The sequence below is a fragment of the Lates calcarifer genome, linkage group LG5 (assembly GCF_001640805.2).
Source record: "Lates calcarifer isolate ASB-BC8 linkage group LG5, TLL_Latcal_v3, whole genome shotgun sequence".
NCBI classification, from domain to species: Eukaryota; Metazoa; Chordata; class Actinopteri; family Centropomidae; genus Lates; species Lates calcarifer.
This window is the reverse complement of record NC_066837.1, coordinates 1,140,776-1,161,145: the sequence shown is the minus strand read 5'-3', so window position 1 is coordinate 1,161,145 and position 20,370 is coordinate 1,140,776. Positions and strand designations below refer to the sequence as shown.

The window sequence follows — 20,370 nt, the reverse complement described above, 5'->3', positions numbered from 1 at the left end:
GTAGGGTTAACTAAGTTGAGAAATGTAATGCAGGCTGTGTGAGCCAATCAGGATCTCCACCTTATGGTTATTATTTATGAGATAAAACTAAAAATGGAACAAGATTTTTTCTTTTCTTTTTCCTTTTGTTGTTCTTGTGCCTGTTGTGCTTACTAGTTGCAGGTAAAGCCCTTTGTAACTGCTATAGTGACTTGTTCTTATATAACTGACTGATCTGTGCAGCAGAGACAGGAAACAGCACTTGTTCAAGTTATTTCCTTGTTTGAGCTGAACAGGCCCACATCGCCCACATCGCCCACATCGCCCACATGTGCATCAGTTACTGATTAAACCTGTAAGTTTCTCTTTCTTTTTCAGTCAAAGCTGTTCATATCACAGCTACAAATAAAACCAACAATAAATATCTTACTTTAGCATTTCACTGTCACTCATAAACAGTCAGTAATAATGAACAGTAACAATGTTGTACTTAACAGATTTAGTAATTAGTTCTTACTTCACGGTCTCCTACTGCTCTGGAGCTTTAGTGTTGTCCCTCACTTGTAAATTGCTTTGGATAAAAATGTCAAATGTAATTAACAAAATACAAGTCTGTTGCCATCTCACCACACTGTGACTCTGCAGGAGCTCGGAACCAAAGAAATGACCAGCAGTCCATTTTGCTCGTTCACTCAAATCCTCAGACTTCAGATGTAAAGAATACACAGAGCACAGACGATGATAAAACAGGTTTGAAAAAAGAAAACAAAAGTCAGTTTCAGTGACTGTAGCAGTGTCATCAGATAGAGCTGTTCTTACCATGGCAACAGTAATAAAAAGCAACAATACATTTCTTACTTTGGTATTTTACAGACAGTCATAAACAAAAAAGGCAGCCATCTTACCATGCCGGGATTCTACTGAACTCATTTTGTCACCCAAATCCTCAGACTTCAGGAGGAAAGAATACACAAAGTACAGAAGATCATTTAAAGAAGGAAAGCAAAAGAAGAGCTGAAATGAACGATGAACTTCGGACGCTGCGTCTTTCTCTTGGGTGTTACTTTCTATTTGATGATGGGGGGGGGGGGTCTGCTCTGCTGACAGGAAGTCATTATTTTCTATTGAAAGTAATTATTAAACTTTTCATTTTAATTAGTGTCAGACTGTATTTTAATTACATTCTATTGTAGAATACATATGTTCAAAACAATAATAGTAGTAGCAAGAGTTGGTAGGAGGATAAATACAACAGTATTTGGGTGGCACGGTGGCACGGTGGGTAGCACTGTTGCCTTACAAGAAGGTTCTGGATTCGAGGCCCGGTTCGCCTGTGGCTTTTCTGTGTGGTCTCCCTGTTCTCTCTGGATACTCTGGCTTCCTCCCACAGTCCAAAGGTTAATTGGTGACTGTAGGTGTGAATGTTAGTATGAATGGTTGTTTGTATGTGTTGGCCGTGATGGACTGGCTATCTGTACAGGGTGTAACCCACCTCTCGCCCCACATGTCAGCTGGGATAGGCTCCAGCAACCCTGCAACTCTTAATAGATAAGAGGTATAGATAAAGGAGGGATGGGTGGTATTAGTAACTGACATTTTGACCCTTGTTGTCAGTGGTGGAAGAAATATTAAATTAATTTACTGGAGTAATGAGCAACACTACAGTCTGAAAATACTCCAAAGAAAGAAAGGATGAAGGTGGTATGAAGTGAAAGAGGAGAAAAGGAGCAGAAACAAGGAGGTAGAGAATTAAATAAAGGAAAAGAGTTAGAAATATAGAATTAAAGAGTGGAGTATGGAGTGAAAGAGGGTAGTAAGAAAGAAAACAACACAGAGAGATAATGATAATTCTGTTTTTATTACATCCTGACTCTTATTTTCACAGTTCTGAAGATCATTTCTATCAGAAATAATCAAACTGTACTCACCAGGTGAACAGCAGACGTCTGTGAACACGCTGACATCGATGAAAAGAATCTGACAGGTCTTGAAACTCGTAGAAAATTCAAACAAACGTGGGAAAAGCCGATGCATGATGCAACTTTAACAAGTTGCTGGGACGATGTTTGGAGACGGACCGCTCAGGAAATAAACTACTTCAACTGTAGTTTAGTACAGAAACTATCATCTGGTTCCTCTGCTTTGACAGACTGTGTGAGGGGATTTATGCACGACTCTGGGAGGTTGTATTGTTTGATAAAGACTTCAGCAAATGTAAAATAATAACATTACAGTTAAAGTTGAGTTGAACCATTTTTCCCAACATGGTGTGGTGGTGTATCTGTGTCAGTGTCAGGTGGTAGATAGAGATGGAACAGAAAACAAATGACATTAAGGAAGAGATTTTTGTTCCTGGGTTGAGAGAACTGAAAGCTAGCTGGCTATCTATACCAAATGTAAGAGTTTGCTCGCAGGTTAAAACCTAAATGAAGTCGTGAATAGTTTTTTCAGAGCCTATATCTGTGAGTCACTTTACAAACAGCAAATAACACAGTTTTAACAGATGTTTCCACAAACTGTGCCTCTTCAGAACAGAGGATTAATGAGGACTGACATGTTACCTACCCAGCTAACGTTAGCACATTTACCTGCACAATATAAAGTCAAATCAATCTAATCACTGTGTATTTATCATCATTATTATGTCACTTACCACTGTCCTGGTGTCGCTTTCCCTCTTCTTCTGTTTTTTTCTTTCTTTTCATTTTGCTAACATTGACTGTTTCGCGGCAGCGTGCGTTCACAGTGAGACCGGGTGGCGGCCGTTTCGCAGTTCTTATAACTGTGGCTTGTGCGCGCTGTAATTTGTCCGGGTGCTGCACTCCCTTCGAAGTATAGTTCCACTATGTAGAAAAGCGATGTTTAAACCTTTCTCGAGAAACGCTGATCCAAAAAACTTCACAGTCGACACTGCACTACCTTCAGTCCTCAACAATACACCCGCGAAATCTGAAGATAATTGGATGAGTAGCTGCTGGGAAAATTAAAGGACAGACAGAGATTCCTCTATTTAAAGTTAGATGACAGTTACAAGCTACTTCCATCAGTATTAACATGGTGATATTCAGTGGTATTGATGGCTTCTCTGGAAAGGTACATTACCTACTGTAACAAAGTCCATATTCATGAAAATACTGCAGTTAGAATTCATCAGAGAGTAATATGATAAAGTATGTCAAGCCTGTTTTGACAGTTTACAATATTTCACTGAGGATGTTTCTGCTTTTCAGATGTAGGCCACTCTATAGATTTAACCATACAAAATTTGAAGTTTGACATGACATGATATGTTCTGTCTTTGTCCCTCTTCATGTGCAGTTATACAGCCCATATACTTTGTTCATGTTGTGTTTTCTTAGACTGTGTGAAATTTGTGATTTGACGTTGTATTGACAACATTTAACGTAACGTTGTATTTGGCCTTCTATAGAGTCTTTGTCAGTCCTTGGTTGAGATGTCAATGATTTACCTAAATATTTTTGAACCTGGGTCTTATTTTCCTTTTTTTTTTTTTTTTTTTTTTTTTTTTTGTTGTTGTTTTTGGGTGTAAATGATTAATAGCCATAACAGTTATAGTAAAAGAAAAGAGTGAAAAGAAAGAACTGTATTTACAAGGAAATGATTAAATGATTAATAGCCATAAAAATCTTTGGAATTGGTGCAATACAGCCATTGTATCATTACCAGCCAATGCCCATTGGATTACATCCGACTGGTTCCTTATTTTAAAGTTGCATCTTCTTCACTCTTAGTAAATCCATTATAGCACACGACTATGGGTTACACTGTGAAATATTTACTGAGATGCACAGGTTCTATTGCCATTCAGTGGTAAAGGAACAAAATCAGCACAAGTAGACATACTGATAACTCTTTCTATGCAGGTCATGTTTATAATGCAGCATAAGGACATTCATAAGACAATATAAGAGATTTACAAGGCTTAATAAAACTCTTTATAAATGTTTGTAATCATGCACAACTTATAAGAAGGTTTATAAAGTATTATAAGAGGTGGGCATGAAAGAAGAATCTGAGTTCTTGGTTATACATCTAATATATAATGCCCTATAAATATGATTTTGTGAGGTTTAAGTAAAGTGACACCACTGTATAAGATTATTAGCAACTGTATGAAGTTATTCAAAAATGTAATTTTTTTTTTTTTTTTTTTTTACCACAGAAACAAAAACCAAACTATAATCTGAAGATGAGCTGAAGCTCAGATTTGACTGTGAATTCTTAGTCAAAGTAACCCCTGCCAGGGATGAAGCCTGTGTACTGGCCCTGAGGGTCTGGGAAACAGTCGCGGATCTTCCATACACAGCAGCTTGGTATTACTTCTCTGTTTCTAGATCCAAGTGATCCATACTTCCACTCAACAAACCGTCTATAGGCTGCTTTGCGGCGCTGCCGGTTCATCTCCCCACGGTCATCATTCCCAATTCTTCCGCCCCTTTCATTCAAAACGTTGGAGACCATGAGTGCTGATATAGCAATGCAGTTGGGGGGGTCTTGGTCGCAGCACTTCTTCTCAATGTCAGAGGGCATCTCCCTGCATCCCTGGCAGACACACCAGGCTGGCTGACCCTGGGCAGGGTGGCATGGTGACAGTGGTTACAGAAAACCATACACATTTGCAAAATAGAAATGAATGGACAGAGAAAAAGTTAAATGTATGCCTTCACTTAATGTTTAGTTGCCTGTGATTTCTCAATCCAAAACGCTTCTCAAGTTTTCTTTGTTTAAGTGCCTGCTTATGGTCCCCATGGCCACCAGAGGGCTCACTATGTGAGAACGCTGTGTCAAAGCATGCGTCAGTGTTTATGCATAATGTGTGGATGAAGCAGATCTATCCTGCTGGTCATACACAAAGAGAAAACCAAATACTATTTTCTTTGGTTTCTAAGGAAGGCAGAGGGTCATACTGGGATGCAGTCCAGTAAATCTATGTATATTCTTCATTACAGCTGCTAATCACCAACTGTACATTTAACCTTAAACTAGCTCTGCTCAAGCAGGCGTAGCTCTCTCTGACCTGTCCTTCCTGCCTTGAACTGGCTGTATAGAAGGACCTTCATCAGCAGAGCTGCCGGTACAGACTAAGAACCATCAGTCCTCAGTTTGTCAGAGTGACAGAGAGTCAGTGTGTGAGCTCTTGTTGTCTCTTCATACCTGAGAGTCTCCTGCAGCTTCACTCCTCCTGGATGAGTCTCCTTGTAAAGAAAAAACAGTGTTCAACATCAGTCAGGCTTTAGCAAACAACACAACACAATAACTGCTGTTAAAGTGGTGAATGACAAATATTGTGCAGCTCTATTTATTGATTTGTGTAAGGTGTCTGACTCAACAATGTCCCCTTGGTAGATACACCCTATGGCACGACATTAATAGCAAAAAAACAGAAGTGACTGAATAACGTAAGAAAATGATTCTAAATTCCAAATGGGGGGTTCAGGGCTGAAAAACTGACACTGATTAAATCTCTAAAAACTGACCTCGAACACATTCAAAACACAAAACACCTGAATGTATAAGAATTCACCACAGTCAACTTCAAGCCAGTAGTTCATAAAAAGCACCATGCCAACAATTAGACTGGTCCTGTTTTTTGAGACATGGTCTCTGTGGTTGTATTAATGAACGAGGACACTGGCAGCAGAACTCCCAGCAACTGAACCAGGAACTGGAGTCAAGAACACTCAACACTTTTACACATTTATTTGAATCCATGCAAAATATTTTTTCATAAGCTACCAATAAATCAAGCTGAACATCATTCCACAAAGTCATGATGTCCCTGCAGCTGACACACTGGCAACTTGTTAGTCCAGTTTTCACTGCCTTAAACAAACAGGTGGGGTCAAGTCAACTCTCTGAACAATTGTTTTTGTTTCAGGCAGAGCTATTTGTGTTTTGCCTACAGAAATACTGTACATTTTTGTATTTTGAAGCTGAAGTGCCCATAAACAGTGGAAACATTAAGGAAAGAAAAACCACCATCTTACCTGGTGTTGATGAACCTGAAGTCTGGCCAGTTGGGCACAAGTTTTCCATTCTGTATTTCTTCACTCAACTCTCCTGACTTCAGAATTAAAGGATGAAAATTACACAGAAAATAATACAAGTGATTTTTTATCACAAAGTTTCCTCCTGTATTTCTATACCCAGTTTCAGGTTCCTGTAATACTAGTTAATACTGAGGAGCAGAGAAAAGTAAAAGAGCATCTGTCTGGAGGTTACTGTATGCGGAGCTGAAATGAAAGTCAAACCTCAGAGCTTGCCTCCTTCTATTTTAATGTCAGATGCTGCTAATTTGCATTTGATCACCTGAGATAGCAGGAAGTGGCTGTGCTTCGCTCAACCACCCATTATTACTCATCAGCTTGTTGACATTGGAAAAACAAGTTAAAATTTTCGGCCCACATTCTTTATGTAACATTATATAATCATTTACCGTAAAGCACTGTGTGTTGTGTGGTTAATTAATATTGCAGCTATTTATGATCATTAATATGGAATATTAGCGGTATACAAACATAATTATGGAAGACAAAATTACCAGTTTTATCATGTTTTGTCATTAGCCAGATGCTATAAATGTATATAAATGCAGGAAACAGCTTTTTTTTGTGTGTGTTCAGGAACCTTGGAGTTCTCTGGGTCCTCTGCCACTTGGAAAACTAAACCTGGAATTAATGGCATAGAGTTACATCACATAGCCACCAACTAAAGTTAAGGCAAAACAAGAGGAAGGAGAGGAAGTGGAATAGTATTCATGCCAACACTGTGATCAAACAGATAGATAGAGACAGGTGGGAAGGGAAGGGGGAAGTAGATGAGAAACATTGGTATACTATGGAGAGGTAAGAGTGAAAACATCAGGTAGCAAATGAGAAGAGACCATAAAAGAAGCATGTTCAGGTAAAGGGAACACATTTTCCACACCCACCTGAGAGCTGTAATGTCATTTTAAACCTTAGGACCTTGACCATTGCCTCTTTTTTATCTGTTTTCTACCAAGATGATCAAAAATGTTTGCATGATAACTGGCAGGAAAAATTGGAGGCAAATTTAGAGCATGGAACGAGGAGGGTTACCATACAAGAAGAGAACCACCTGTGAGGTGTAATTAGTATCTTAAATGATCAATTAATGTATGAGATCTAGTAATCCAGTGACATCACTAAAAGGAAACCAGAGCAATAAGTAATATAAGCTAACAACAACCAATTATAAACCACTTTATTTTAAGGTCAAGCTGAGAGTTAATAGCATCTTATTGTTAGAATTCAAACAGAAAAGGAGCCAAAATGCAGAACTTGAAAAGCCAAGGAAGGGTTTATTGAGGAAAAACAGGAACTCAAGACAAAGGAGCAGGCAGGCAGGCTTCCAACAAAAGGTGGACTCAGCCGAGAGTCAAAACTTAGGGAACAGATCTCCAGGGCGTGGCAGGCGAGCAAAGGTGAGGTACTGGAATCATGCAGGCAAACGGACAATCTGATGAAGACTGAAGTGAAGGACCCGGGTATAAATGCAGCAGGAGTCAGGTGAGGTAATGAACCAGATTGAAGTCAGGAGTGTTTGATTGAGTGGAAGGAAACTCAGATAGGAGGGGATAACCAGATGGCCACACCCTGGAAAACAAACACAGACAGGGAGAGACAAACAGGAGACACAGGGAAGGGAAACACACTGACACAAGAGGGGAGAGAGGCATACTGCCAAATCCTAACAGTTATTGTGCAGGAAAACTGTGTTAACACATCTCCAGTAAGAATAGCAGATCAAAGTTGAAGCTGGAAGTGAGTTTGCAAACTGATGGATGTTTACAACACATAGTTTGTGATTTTAAAAATCACCTTTATAAGTGTGGATTCAGGAATTCAGAGTTTTATCTGACAAATAAATCATTATTAAATTATAATAATAAAATCACATACAAATGACACGTGAACTAAAGAACCTAGCTCATAAATGTGCATAATTCATCTGAGACAGTTATGTTCTTTTGTATGCTTTTCTTTGCAGGCTACCACTATCACATTCACACAGTTGTAACTGCATTATGATACTAGCCTATACCACTTTTCCACCAACATGAAAAAGGTTCTGTCCAGTTCATGCACCAAATTTTGAACCTTTCAAAGCATTGTGACCAAAAATGAATTGGTTCAGAATTTGGTCTCCAGCAGGAACAGAGAGAGAGAGAGAGAGAGAGAGAGCAGGTTTTCCTTGACTTGGGCTGCAATCGAAGAGTCAAAAAAAAGACATCCTATGTCCTTTCCTAACCACTTTTTTCCTTGACCTCTCTGGAGAGTTGCACTGTTTTTTATATCTTTTCTCCACATATTTTGTTTCTGCATGTTTTGTATGTTTGCACTGAAAAGGAGAAGCTCTCCAATCTCGTTGTAGTTTTAGTATAATGACAATAAAGGGCATTCTATTCTATTCCAAAATGTTAATTCTCAAGATATGAAGAACACATGATAAGGACCCAGGAAAAGAAAATCACAGTGCTAAGAGAATCCAACTGCACTTACACTACACTTGTCACGACTGAACCCAGGATATGAACCTAAATGCACGACTCAGACTCAAAGTACAAAAAATAAACAATCTTTAATTGACAAAGTAACAACACAAAATCACTGATGGCAAGGAGTCCAAAAGGTAACAAAGTATCAAACCAAAATCGCTCAAAAGGAGGCAAAAACTACTAAACAAACAAGGCAGAATAAGGCAAACACAAAGGATCAAAAACCTAGCGTGACTAGGACTTGAGGTGTAGACTGGCTTGGCTCTCTGACTGAACAAGATGAACTAGCACAGAACAAAGGGAGACACAGACTCTAAATAGACACAAGGGAAACAGGTGGAGACAATCAGGGCGGGGCAAGCAATCAGACAGGTGGGAAACACGAGGGGAAGAGGCAAGTGACCTGAAACGAGAGAAGAGTAAGATTTCAAAATAAAACAGGAAGACACAAGACAACATGAAGACGGTACAACACGACAGTGACTTAACATTTCCTGGACATGACAACACTACGTAATTATGCAACAGCAGATATTACTGATGTGGGTCACTTTAAATGTTGCAAGAAATTACAGGCTGGCGTTATCTTGTTTCCTTCCTAAAGGAAGTCCTGGAGGTCCTGTGTCTCCTCTGCTAAATCAGAGTCAGAGTCAGAGTCAGAGTCAGAATCAGACTTTATTGCAGAGTAAGTTTGCACATACAAGGAATTTGTCTTGGTATATTGGTGCTAAAGGACAGTTATAGTAAAAGAAAAGAGTGAAAAGAAAGAACTGTATTTACAAGGAAATGATTAAATGATTAATAGCCATAAAAATCTTTGGAATTGGTGCAATACAGCCATTGTATCATTACCAGCCAATGCCCATTGGATTACATCCCACTGGTTCCTTATTTTAAAGTTGCATCTTAGTAAATCCATTATAGCACACGACTATGGGTTACACTGTGAAATATTTACTGAGATGCACAGGTTCTATTGCCATTCAGTGGTAAAGGAACAAAATCAGCACAAGTAGACATACTGATAACTCTTTCTATGCAGGTCATGTTTATAATGCAGCATGAGGACATTCATAAGACAATATAAGAGATTTACAAGGCTTAATAAAACTCTTTATAAATGTTTGTAATCATGCACAACTTATAAGAAGGTTTATAAAGTATTATAAGAGGTGGGCATGAAAGAAGAATCTGAGTTCTTGGTTATACATCTAATATATAATGTCCTATAAATATGATTTTGTGAGGTTTAAGTAAAGTGACACCACTGTATAAGATTATTAGCAACTGTATGAAGTTATTCAAAAATGTAATTTTTTTTTTTTTTTTTTTTTACCACAGAAACAAAAACCAAACTATAATCTGAAGATGAGCTGAAGCTCAGATTTGACTGTGAATTCTTAGTCAAAGTAACCCCTGCCAGGGATGAAGCCTGTGTACTGGCCCTGAGGGTCTGGGAAACAGTCGCGGATCCTCCATACACAGCAGCTTGGTATTACTTCTCTGTTTCTAGATCCAAGTGATCCATACTTCCACTCAACAAACCGTCTATAGGCTGCTTTGCGGCGCTGCCGGTTCATCTCCCCACGGTCATCATTCCCAATTCTTCTGCCCCTTTCATTCAAAACGTTGGAGACCATGAGTGCTGATATAGCAATGCAGTTGGGGGGGTCTTGGTCGCAGCACTTCTTCTCAATGTCAGAGGGCATCTCCCTGCATCCCTGGCAGACACACCAGGCTGGCTGACCCTGGGCAGGGTGGCATGGTGACAGTGGTTACAGAAAACCATACACATTTGCAAAATAGAAATGAATGGACAGAGAAAAAGTTAAATGTATGCCTTCACTTAATGTTTAGTTGCCTGTGATTTCTCAATCCAAAACGCTTCTCAAGTTTTCTTTGTTGAAGTGCCTGCTTATGGTCCCCATGGCCACCAGAGGGCTCACTATGTGAGAACGCTGTGTCAAAGCATGCGTCAGTGTTTATGCATAATGTGTGGATGAAGCAGATCTATCCTGCTGGTCATACACAAAGAGAAAACCAAATACTATTTTCTTTGGTTTCTAAGGAAGGCAGAGGGTCATACTGGGATGCAGTCCAGTAAATCTATGTATATTCTTCATTACAGCTGCTAATCACCAACTGTACATTTAACCTTAAACTAGCTCTGCTCAAGCAGGCGTAGCTCTCTCTGACCTGTCCTTCCTGCCTTGAACTGGCTGTATAGAAGGACCTTCATCAGCAGAGCTGCCGGTACAGACTAAGAACCATCAGTCCTCAGTTTGTCAGAGTGACAGAGAGTCAGTGTGTGAGCTCTTGTTGTCTCTTCATACCTGAGAGTCTCCTGCAGCTTCACTCCTCCTGGATGAGTCTCCTTGTAAAGAAAAAACAGTGTTCAACATCAGTCAGGCTTTAGCAAAAAACACAACACAATAACTGCTGTTAAAGTGGTGAATGACAAATATTGTGCAGCTCTATTTATTGATTTGTGTAAGGTGTCTGACTCAACAATGTCCCCTTGGTAGATACACCCTATGGCACGACATTAATAGCAAAAAAACAGAAGTGACTGAATAACGTAAGAAAATGATTCTAAATTCCAAATGGGGGGTTCAGGGCTGAAAAACTGACACTGATTAAATCTCTAAAAACTGACCACGAACACATTCAAAACACAAAACACCTGAATGTATAAGAATTCACCACAGTCAACTTCAAGCCAGTAGTTCATAAAAAGCACCATGCCAACAATTAGACTGGTCCTGTTTTTTGAGACATGGTCTCTGTGGTTGTATTAATGAACGAGGACACTGGCAGCAGAACTCCCAGCAACTGAACCAGGAACTGGAGTCAAGAACACTCAACACTTTTACACATTTATTTGAATCCATGCAAAATATTTTTTCATAAGCTACCAATAAATCAAGCTGAACATCATTCCACAAAGTCATGATGTCCCTGCAGCTGACGCACTGGCAACTTGTTAGTCCAGTTTTCACTGCCTTAAACAAACAGGTGGGGTCAAGTCAACTCTCTGAACAATTGTTTTTGTTTCAGGCAGAGCTATTTGTGTTTTGCCTACAGAAATACTGTACATTTTTGTATTTTGAAGCTGAAGTGCCCATAAACAGTGGAAACATTAAGGAAAGAAAAACCACCATCTTACCTGGTGTTGATGAACCTGAAGTCTGGCCAGTTGGGCACAAGTTTTCCATTCTGTATTTCTTCACTCAACTCTCCTGACTTCAGAATTAAAGGATGAAAATTACACAGAAAATAATACAAGTGATTTTTTATCACAAAGTTTCCTCCTGTATTTCTATACCCAGTTTCAGGTTCCTGTAATACTAGTTAATACTGAGGAGCAGAGAAAAGTAAAAGAGCATCTGTCTGGAGGTTACTGTATGCGGAGCTGAAATGAAAGTCAAACCTCAGAGCTTGCCTCCTTCTATTTTAATGTCAGATGCTGCTAATTTGCATTTGATCACCTGAGATAGCAGGAAGTGGCTGTGCTTCGCTCAACCACCCATTATTACTCATCAGCTTGTTGACATTGGAAAAACAAGTTAAAATTTTCGGCCCACATTCTTTATGTAACATTATATAATCATTTACCGTAAAGCACTGTGTGTTGTGTGGTTAATTAATATTGCAGCTATTTATGATCATTAATATGGAATATTAGCGGTATACAAACATAATTATGGAAGACAAAATTACCAGTTTTATCATGTTTTGTCATTAGCCAGATGCTATAAATGTATATAAATGCAGGAAACAGCTTTTTTTTGTGTGTGTTCAGGAACCTTGGAGTTCTCTGGGTCCTCTGCCACTTGGAAAACTAAACCTGGAATTAATGGCATAGAGTTACATCACATAGCCACCAACTAAAGTTAAGGCAAAACAAGAGGAAGGAGAGGAAGTGGAATAGTATTCATGCCAACACTGTGATCAAACAGATAGATAGAGACAGGTGGGAAGGGAAGGGGGAAGTAGATGAGAAACATTGGTATACTATGGAGAGGTAAGAGTGAAAACATCAGGTAGCAAATGAGAAGAGACCATAAAAGAAGCATGTTCAGGTAAAGGGAACACATTTTCCACACCCACCTGAGAGCTGTAATGTCATTTTAAACCTTAGGACCTTGACCATTGCCTCTTTTTTATCTGTTTTCTACCAAGATGATCAAAAATGTTTGCATGATAACTGGCAGGAAAAATTGGAGGCAAATTTAGAGCATGGAACGAGGAGGGTTACCATACAAGAAGAGAACCACCTGTGAGGTGTAATTAGTATCTTAAATGATCAATTAATGTATGAGATCTAGTAATCCAGTGACATCACTAAAAGGAAACCAGAGCAATAAGTAATATAAGCTAACAACAACCAATTATAAACCACTTTATTTTAAGGTCAAGCTGAGAGTTAATAGCATCTTATTGTTAGAATTCAAACAGAAAAGGAGCCAAAATGCAGAACTTGAAAAGCCAAGGAAGGGTTTATTGAGGAAAAACAGGAACTCAAGACAAAGGAGCAGGCAGGCAGGCTTCCAACAAAAGGTGGACTCAGCCGAGAGTCAAAACTTAGGGAACAGATCTCCAGGGCGTGGCAGGCGAGCAAAGGTGAGGTACTGGAATCATGCAGGCAAACGGACAATCTGATGAAGACTGAAGTGAAGGACCCGGGTATAAATGCAGCAGGAGTCAGGTGAGGTAATGAACCAGATTGAAGTCAGGAGTGTTTGATTGAGTGGAAGGAAACTCAGATAGGAGGGGATAACCAGATGGCCACACCCTGGAAAACAAACACAGACAGGGAGAGACAAACAGGAGACACAGGGAAGGGAAACACACTGACACAAGAGGGGAGAGAGGCATACTGCCAAATCCTAACAGTTATTGTGCAGGAAAACTGTGTTAACACATCTCCAGTAAGAATAGCAGATCAAAGTTGAAGCTGGAAGTGAGTTTGCAAACTGATGGATGTTTACAACACATAGTTTGTGATTTTAAAAATCACCTTTATAAGTGTGGATTCAGGAATTCAGAGTTTTATCTGACAAATAAATCATTATTAAATTATAATAATAAAATCACATACAAATGACACGTGAACTAAAGAACCTAGCTCATAAATGTGCATAATTCATCTGAGACAGTTATGTTCTTTTGTATGCTTTTCTTTGCAGGCTACCACTATCACATTCACACAGTTGTAACTGCATTATGATACTAGCCTATACCACTTTTCCACCAACATGAAAAAGGTTCTGTCCAGTTCATGCACCAAATTTTGAACCTTTCAAAGCATTGTGACCAAAAATGAATTGGTTCAGAATTTGGTCTCCAGCAGGAACAGAGAGAGAGAGAGAGAGAGAGAGAGCAGGTTTTCCTTGACTTGGGCTGCAATCGAAGAGTCAAAAAAAAGACATCCTATGTCCTTTCCTAACCACTTTTTTCCTTGACCTCTCTGGAGAGTTGCACTGTTTTTTATATCTTTTCTCCACATATTTTGTTTCTGCATGTTTTGTATGTTTGCACTGAAAAGGAGAAGCTCTCCAATCTCGTTGTAGTTTTAGTATAATGACAATAAAGGGCATTCTATTCTATTCCAAAATGTTAATTCTCAAGATATGAAGAACACATGATAAGGACCCAGGAAAAGAAAATCACAGTGCTAAGAGAATCCAACTGCACTTACACTACACTTGTCACGACTGAACCCAGGATATGAACCTAAATGCACGACTCAGACTCAAAGTACAAAAAATAAACAATCTTTAATTGACAAAGTAACAACACAAAATCACTGATGGCAAGGAGTCCAAAAGGTAACAAAGTATCAAACCAAAATCGCTCAAAAGGAGGCAAAAACTACTAAACAAACAAGGCAGAATAAGGCAAACACAAAGGATCAAAAACCTAGCGTGACTAGGACTTGAGGTGTAGACTGGCTTGGCTCTCTGACTGAACAAGATGAACTAGCACAGAACAAAGGGAGACACAGACTCTAAATAGACACAAGGGAAACAGGTGGAGACAATCAGGGCGGGGCAAGCAATCAGACAGGTGGGAAACACGAGGGGAAGAGGCAAGTGACCTGAAACGAGAGAAGAGTAAGATTTCAAAATAAAACAGGAAGACACAAGACAACATGAAGACGGTACAACACGACAGTGACTTAACATTTCCTGGACATGACAACACTACGTAATTATGCAACAGCAGATATTACTGATGTGGGTCACTTTAAATGTTGCAAGAAATTACAGGCTGGCGTTATCTTGTTTCCTTCCTAAAGGAAGTCCTGGAGGTCCTGTGTCTCCTCTGCTAAATCAGAGTCAGAGTCAGAGTCAGAGTCAGAATCAGACTTTATTGCAGAGTAAGTTTGCACATACAAGGAATTTGTCTTGGTATATTGGTGCTAAAGGACAGTTATAGTAAAAGAAAAGAGTGAAAAGAAAGAACTGTATTTACAAGGAAATGATTAAATGATTAATAGCCATAAAAATCTTTGGAATTGGTGCAATACAGCCATTGTATCATTACCAGCCAATGCCCATTGGATTACATCCCACTGGTTCCTTATTTTAAAGTTGCATCTTAGTAAATCCATTATAGCACACGACTATGGGTTACACTGTGAAATATTTACTGAGATGCACAGGTTCTATTGCCATTCAGTGGTAAAGGAACAAAATCAGCACAAGTAGACATACTGATAACTCTTTCTATGCAGGTCATGTTTATAATGCAGCATGAGGACATTCATAAGACAATATAAGAGATTTACAAGGCTTAATAAAACTCTTTATAAATGTTTGTAATCATGCACAACTTATAAGAAGGTTTATAAAGTATTATAAGAGGTGGGCATGAAAGAAGAATCAGAGTTCTTGGTTATACATCTAATATATAATGTCCTATAAATATGATTTTGTGAGGTTTAAGTAAAGTGACACCACTGTATAAGATTATTAGCAACTGTATGAAGTTATTCAAAAATGTAATTTTTTTTTTTTTTTTTTTTTTACCACAGAAACAAAAACCAAACTATAATCTGAAGATGAGCTGAAGCTCAGATTTGACTGTGAATTCTTAGTCAAAGTAACCCCTGCCAGGGATGAAGCCTGTGTACTGGCCCTGAGGGTCTGGGAAACAGTCGCGGATCCTCCATATACAGCAAAAAAGGAAGAAACAGGTCAGCTTCCTCCTCTTATGTTATCCTGGGATCCCCTCCCTGTGCACATGGCCGATGATGTGATATTATACGTATCTGCATTCCTGTGAAAGTCAATAACAAAACATTTAGCTAACTCTGTCAGTGTCAGGCTGCATTTTCATCACTCCTGTTTTCTCTGATTAAAATTGTTACACATTACACGTAAGGTATTATGTAACATTAACAATGGCAAGAGTTTGGAAAAGAGTAAGTGTAACAGTACGAATAACTGAGGTGACACACTTTGACCTTTGTGGTAATATTAAATTCATTTACTGGAGTAAACGGAGCAACACTACAGTCTGAAAATACTCCATTACAAGTAAAAGAAACTCATTTCAAATGATAGTAAAAGTACAAAGTACTCAGTATGGAGTAGAGTGCCTCATAAACACAAGTGATCACAGTAAATGTGATGTGAGCAACACCTGCTGGTAAAAGGAGGTAGAACAGACAGACAGGTGTGTTAACATTTGATGTTCAGCAGTTGTGTTTTCCCAAAGGAAAACTGAATCAGGAGCAGAGTTTAAACTAAAAAATCTTGGAGGATAATTCTGCTTTATTACATCCTGACTCTTATTTTCACAGTTCTGAAGATCATTTCTATCAGAAATCATCAAACTGTACTCACCAGGTGAACAGCAGACGTCTGTGAACACGCTGACATCGATGAAAAGAATCTGACGGGTCTTGAAACTCGTAGAAAATTCAAACAAACGTGGGAAAAGCCGATGCATGATGCAACTTTAACAAGTTGCTGGGACGATGTTTGGAGACGGACCGCTCAGGAAATAAACTACTTCAACTGTAGTTTAGTACAGAAACTATCACCTGTGTTACTCATGCTCACCTTTCTTTTGAAGGAGATCTATTTAAAGCTGCTTTCCCCTCAGCTTGCTTTCTTTTCCTTTTCTTTCTGTCTTTTCTTTTTTGGTGTCCTGATCTTGTTTTCTTAGGACATGACTCAGTTGCAGCCTCCAGCTTCAGCATCAGCAGTCACTCAGCCTGACTGGCTGCATTAGAAGAAGACCAGTGAGGAGCCTCAAAGTCTCTCAAATGATTTGTTCAGTCAATTCACATTTTATAAGAATTTTATTATTAGTTCAGAAAAAGACTTTCAACACACTTTAAACACACAAAGAGGGAGAGTCCATCAGATTTTCAGGCCACACGATGGTTGAACTGGTTGGTTACCCTCACATCTCATCACTCAGGAGACTGGACTCAGGTGGACTTCAATCTGCACAGAGAGAGAGACACTGTAGAGGGAAAGGCCGACCAGGTGGGAGGAGAGATCCTAACACACAACATGACCTGACCAAACCTCTGCAGCCAAGATCCTTCAGTGTTTCCCTCAGTGTTCTGGACTCTTCAGGATGCTGGTCTGGTTCATCTCAAATGGACTCCAGCCCGTTGCAAGTACCTGTGAGGACTAGGGCTGGGTACCGAACTTTGGTTCTTTTATGGCACCGACCAAAATGCTTTGATACTACCCGGTATTGAAAATCTTTGAACGATACCCAGCCCTAGTGAGGACTGACTGTGACTGACTGACAGCTGATCAGGAACTGGCTCAAAAACTAAACCTGATGGGTTCAGAGTCCTGTGTGGGTCAAATACTCACCATGCACCACACAGCTCAGGATAATGTACCAGTGCTTCATCAGCAATTATCTCTACACAACATCCTGGTTACAATATTCATCTCTGACTGCAGAGTTATTTCAAAAATTGTTTCCAAACTTGAATCTACCAGATTTGTTGGTGACGTTGGTGGATGCATCAATGTCTTCTCCACAGAGAACACGAGAAAGCCGAGCTCTGCTGACGACTCCTCCATCCTGAGCAATGACTGCCGGGCTTTCTGTCTCTGTTGGAATTTCAGCTGCAGTATTCACTGGTCTCTGTCCTGGAGGCAGATAAACAAACAGAAAAATAAGAAATGAAACTGCTCATCACCAACTGAGCTGTTTCTAAGATCTGACTCAGCAAAGACCGATAGAGACAGAATAGACCCAAATCTAAAGTGTAACCACCATGTCTTTGTTTAACAAACTGAAAATAAAACCTCTGAACATGATGGAGTTTGGTCATTACATCAACAAATATAATTTAACCTGAAGCAAAGGTTCAATATTTTAGAAGATCAGAAAATTGATGTCACTCTTTTAATATAAAGCTACTACCAGCAGCCTGTTAGCTTAGCTTAGCATTAAGATAGGAAACAGAGGGAAACAGTTATTCTGCCTAAATTTTAAAAATCAGCTGCTTCAGTGTTTGTTTCAACTGTAAATAACGACTTGAAGAACTCTAGAAATGAACTCCAACCTACCAAATGTGTTGTTGACATTGGTGGACATGTTGATTCGTCCTCTAGAGACAACACCAGAGACATGAGGTGAGCTGACGACTCCTCCTTTCTGGGCAATGATTGTTGGGTTTCCTGTCTCCCTCTGAGTGTCCACTGAAGTCTCCCCTGGTTCCTCTGCTGGTTCCACTGCTGGGAGCAGATGAACAATCATTGAGTAATAAATGAGAACTCTTCATCACCGACTGAACTGTTTAAGAAGCTGTGAAGCTCTGCACATATACAGACTTTCAGGAATGGAGACAGTCTCCTTCTGCGCTAACGTGTACTGCTATGCTGCTGTGTAGCAATGCAATGCTAACTGACATCCTGTGTAAGACCTCGGGCTCGTAGGTAAAACTGAGAAAGTTTGCTTGTGCTCATGTTACTCATGTAACATTTTTATTTCCTGTTTTTAAGTGTTTTTTCCCTCCACAGTTTATTGTGTTCACACGTCTGTGTTTCAGTTGTGAGATTTACTTACAATTAATCACTGGAGCTTTCCAGCTCTTACTGGTCTGTATTCCTTCTGCGCTAACGTGTACTGCTATGCTGCTGTGTAGCAATGCAATGCTAACTGACATCCTGTGTAAGACCTCGGGCTCGTAGGTAAAACTGAGAAAGTTTGCTTGTGCTCATGTTACTCATGTCTACGTTGTCTGGCTGCAGGAATAAAACACTACATGTCTTACTGGGACATTTCACTGTCTCTCCTAACAGTAATGATGCATTTAGTTTGAATATAACTGTCAAAACAATACAAAAGAAGGCAGATATCTTACCGTACAGTGATTGAACAGCAGCCCAGGCCCACGACAACCAGTTTCCCATCTTACTCTTTTACTTAAATCCTCAGACTTCAGAAGTAAAGAAGACACAAAGTCCAGACGATGATAAAACAGGCTGAAAAAAGAAGCTGAAAGTCAGTTTCTTCAGCTGTAGCTACTTCAAACTCTGGGACAAGTATTTCCTCCGAGATAACTCTTATCTTACCGTTCAGGATGGCAAAAAAAGGAAGCTATTAGGCGGGGCCCCTTAACCAGATGCCCCACATACTCCCACGTGATTGATGACATGGATCATAACATCCTGCATTCCTGTGAAAGTAACAAAACATTTAGCTAACTCTGTCAGTGTCAGACTGCATTTTCATCACTGCTGTTTTCTCTGATTTAAACTGTTACACATTAAACATTATGTACAAAATAATACCAGTGGCAAAAGAGTAACAGTATGAATAACTGAGGTGACACACTTTGACCCCTGTTGTCAGTGGTGGAAGAAATAAAAAATTCATTTACTGGAGTAAACAGAGCAACACTACAGTCTGAAAATACTCCAAAGAAAGAAAGGATGGTGGTATGAAGTGAAAGAGTAGAAAAGGAGCAGAAACTAGGAGGTAGAAATAAAGGTTAGTTAGAAATATAGAATTAAAGAGTGGAGTATGGAGTGAAAGAGGGTAGTAAGAAAGAAAACAACACAGAGAGATAATGATAATTCTGCTTTATTACATCCTGACTCTTATTTTCACAGTTCTGAAGATCATTTCTATCAGAAATAATCAAACTGTACTCACCAGGTGAACAGCAGACGTCTTTGAACACGCTGACATCGATGAAAAGAATCTGACGGGTCTTGAAACTCGTAGAAAATTCAAACAAACGTGGGAAAAGCCGATGCATGATGCAACTTTAACAAGTTGCTGGGACGATGTTTGGAGACAGACCGCTCAGGAAATAAACTACTTCAACTGTAGTTTAGTACAGAAACTATCATCTGGTTCCTCTGCTTTGACAGACTGTGTGAGGGGATTTATGCACGACTCTTGGAGGTTGTATTGTTGGATAAAGACTTCAGCATTTTTTCAGAGCCTGTATCTGTGAGTCACTTTACAAACAGCAAATAACACAGTTTTAACAGATGTTTCCACAAACTGTGCCTCTTCAGAACAGAGGATTAATGAGGACTGACATGTTACCTACCCAGCTAACGTTAGCACATTTACCTGCACAATATAAAGTCAAATCAATCTAATCACTGTGTATTTATCATCATTATTATGTCACTTACCACTGTCCTGGTGTCGCTTTCCCTCTTCTTCTGTTTTTTTCTTTCTTTTCATTTTGCTAACATTGACTGTTTCGCGGCAGCGTGTGTTCACATTGAGACCAGGAAGCGGCCGTTTCGCAGTTCTTATAACTGTGGCTTGTGCGCGCTGTAATTTGTCCGGGTGCTGCACTCCCTTCGAAGTATAGTTCCACTATGTAAAAAAGCGATGTTTAA

General features: G+C 39.4%; 3 protein-coding genes and 2 long non-coding RNA genes across 12 annotated transcripts in view; 2 read left to right on the top strand and 3 right to left on the bottom strand.

The window, feature by feature from the left end:
• LOC127142511 (uncharacterized) overlaps positions 1–17,265 on the top strand; it is a 31,050-nt gene extending 13,785 nt beyond the window's left edge. For both annotated transcript variants that reach the window (XR_007813310.1, XR_007813309.1), the window contains one exon: positions 17,014–17,265. This is a non-coding gene — a long non-coding RNA (uncharacterized LOC127142511). The remainder of the gene's footprint in view (positions 1–17,013) is intronic.
• LOC108892170 (NLR family CARD domain-containing protein 3) overlaps positions 1–20,370 on the bottom strand; it is a 34,278-nt gene that overhangs the window by 6,325 nt on the left and 7,583 nt on the right. The window lies entirely within an intron of this gene.
• Positions 1–20,370, top strand: part of LOC127142517 (uncharacterized) — a 62,002-nt gene that overhangs the window by 37,743 nt on the left and 3,889 nt on the right. The gene's annotated exons all lie outside the window — the stretch shown is intronic.
• Positions 3,754–12,923, bottom strand: LOC108892177 (P2X purinoceptor 7). Of its 3 annotated transcripts, none has more exons than XM_051070966.1 (3): positions 11,685–12,121; positions 5,155–5,195; positions 3,754–4,569 (listed from the first exon to the last, which is right to left on the bottom strand). In XM_051070966.1, exons 1-3 carry the CDS (start codon positions 11,731–11,733, stop codon positions 4,222–4,224), a joined length of 438 nt encoding a protein of 145 aa, XP_050926923.1. In that variant the 5' UTR covers positions 11,734–12,121; the 3' UTR covers positions 3,754–4,221. The 3 variants fall into 3 exon arrangements, with proteins under 3 accessions (XP_050926923.1, XP_018545119.1, XP_018545120.1); XM_018689603.2 differs by lacking the exon at positions 11,685–12,121 and adding an exon at positions 5,988–6,362; XM_018689604.2 differs by lacking the exons at positions 3,754–4,569; positions 5,155–5,195 and adding exons at positions 9,175–10,266; positions 10,852–10,892 and having other exon boundaries at positions 11,685–12,923.
• On the bottom strand, positions 16,814–19,162 carry LOC108892179 (uncharacterized). Of its 3 annotated transcripts, none has more exons than XM_051070968.1 (5): positions 19,081–19,162; positions 18,870–18,990; positions 18,073–18,237; positions 17,494–17,649; positions 16,814–16,980 (listed from the first exon to the last, which is right to left on the bottom strand). In XM_051070968.1, exons 2-5 carry the CDS (start codon positions 18,916–18,918, stop codon positions 16,976–16,978), a joined length of 375 nt encoding a protein of 124 aa, XP_050926925.1. In that variant the 5' UTR covers positions 18,919–18,990; positions 19,081–19,162; the 3' UTR covers positions 16,814–16,975. The 3 variants fall into 3 exon arrangements, with proteins under 3 accessions (XP_050926925.1, XP_018545122.1, XP_050926924.1); XM_018689606.2 differs by having other exon boundaries at positions 18,073–18,240; positions 19,081–19,159; XM_051070967.1 differs by lacking the exon at positions 19,081–19,162 and having other exon boundaries at positions 18,073–18,240; positions 18,870–19,074.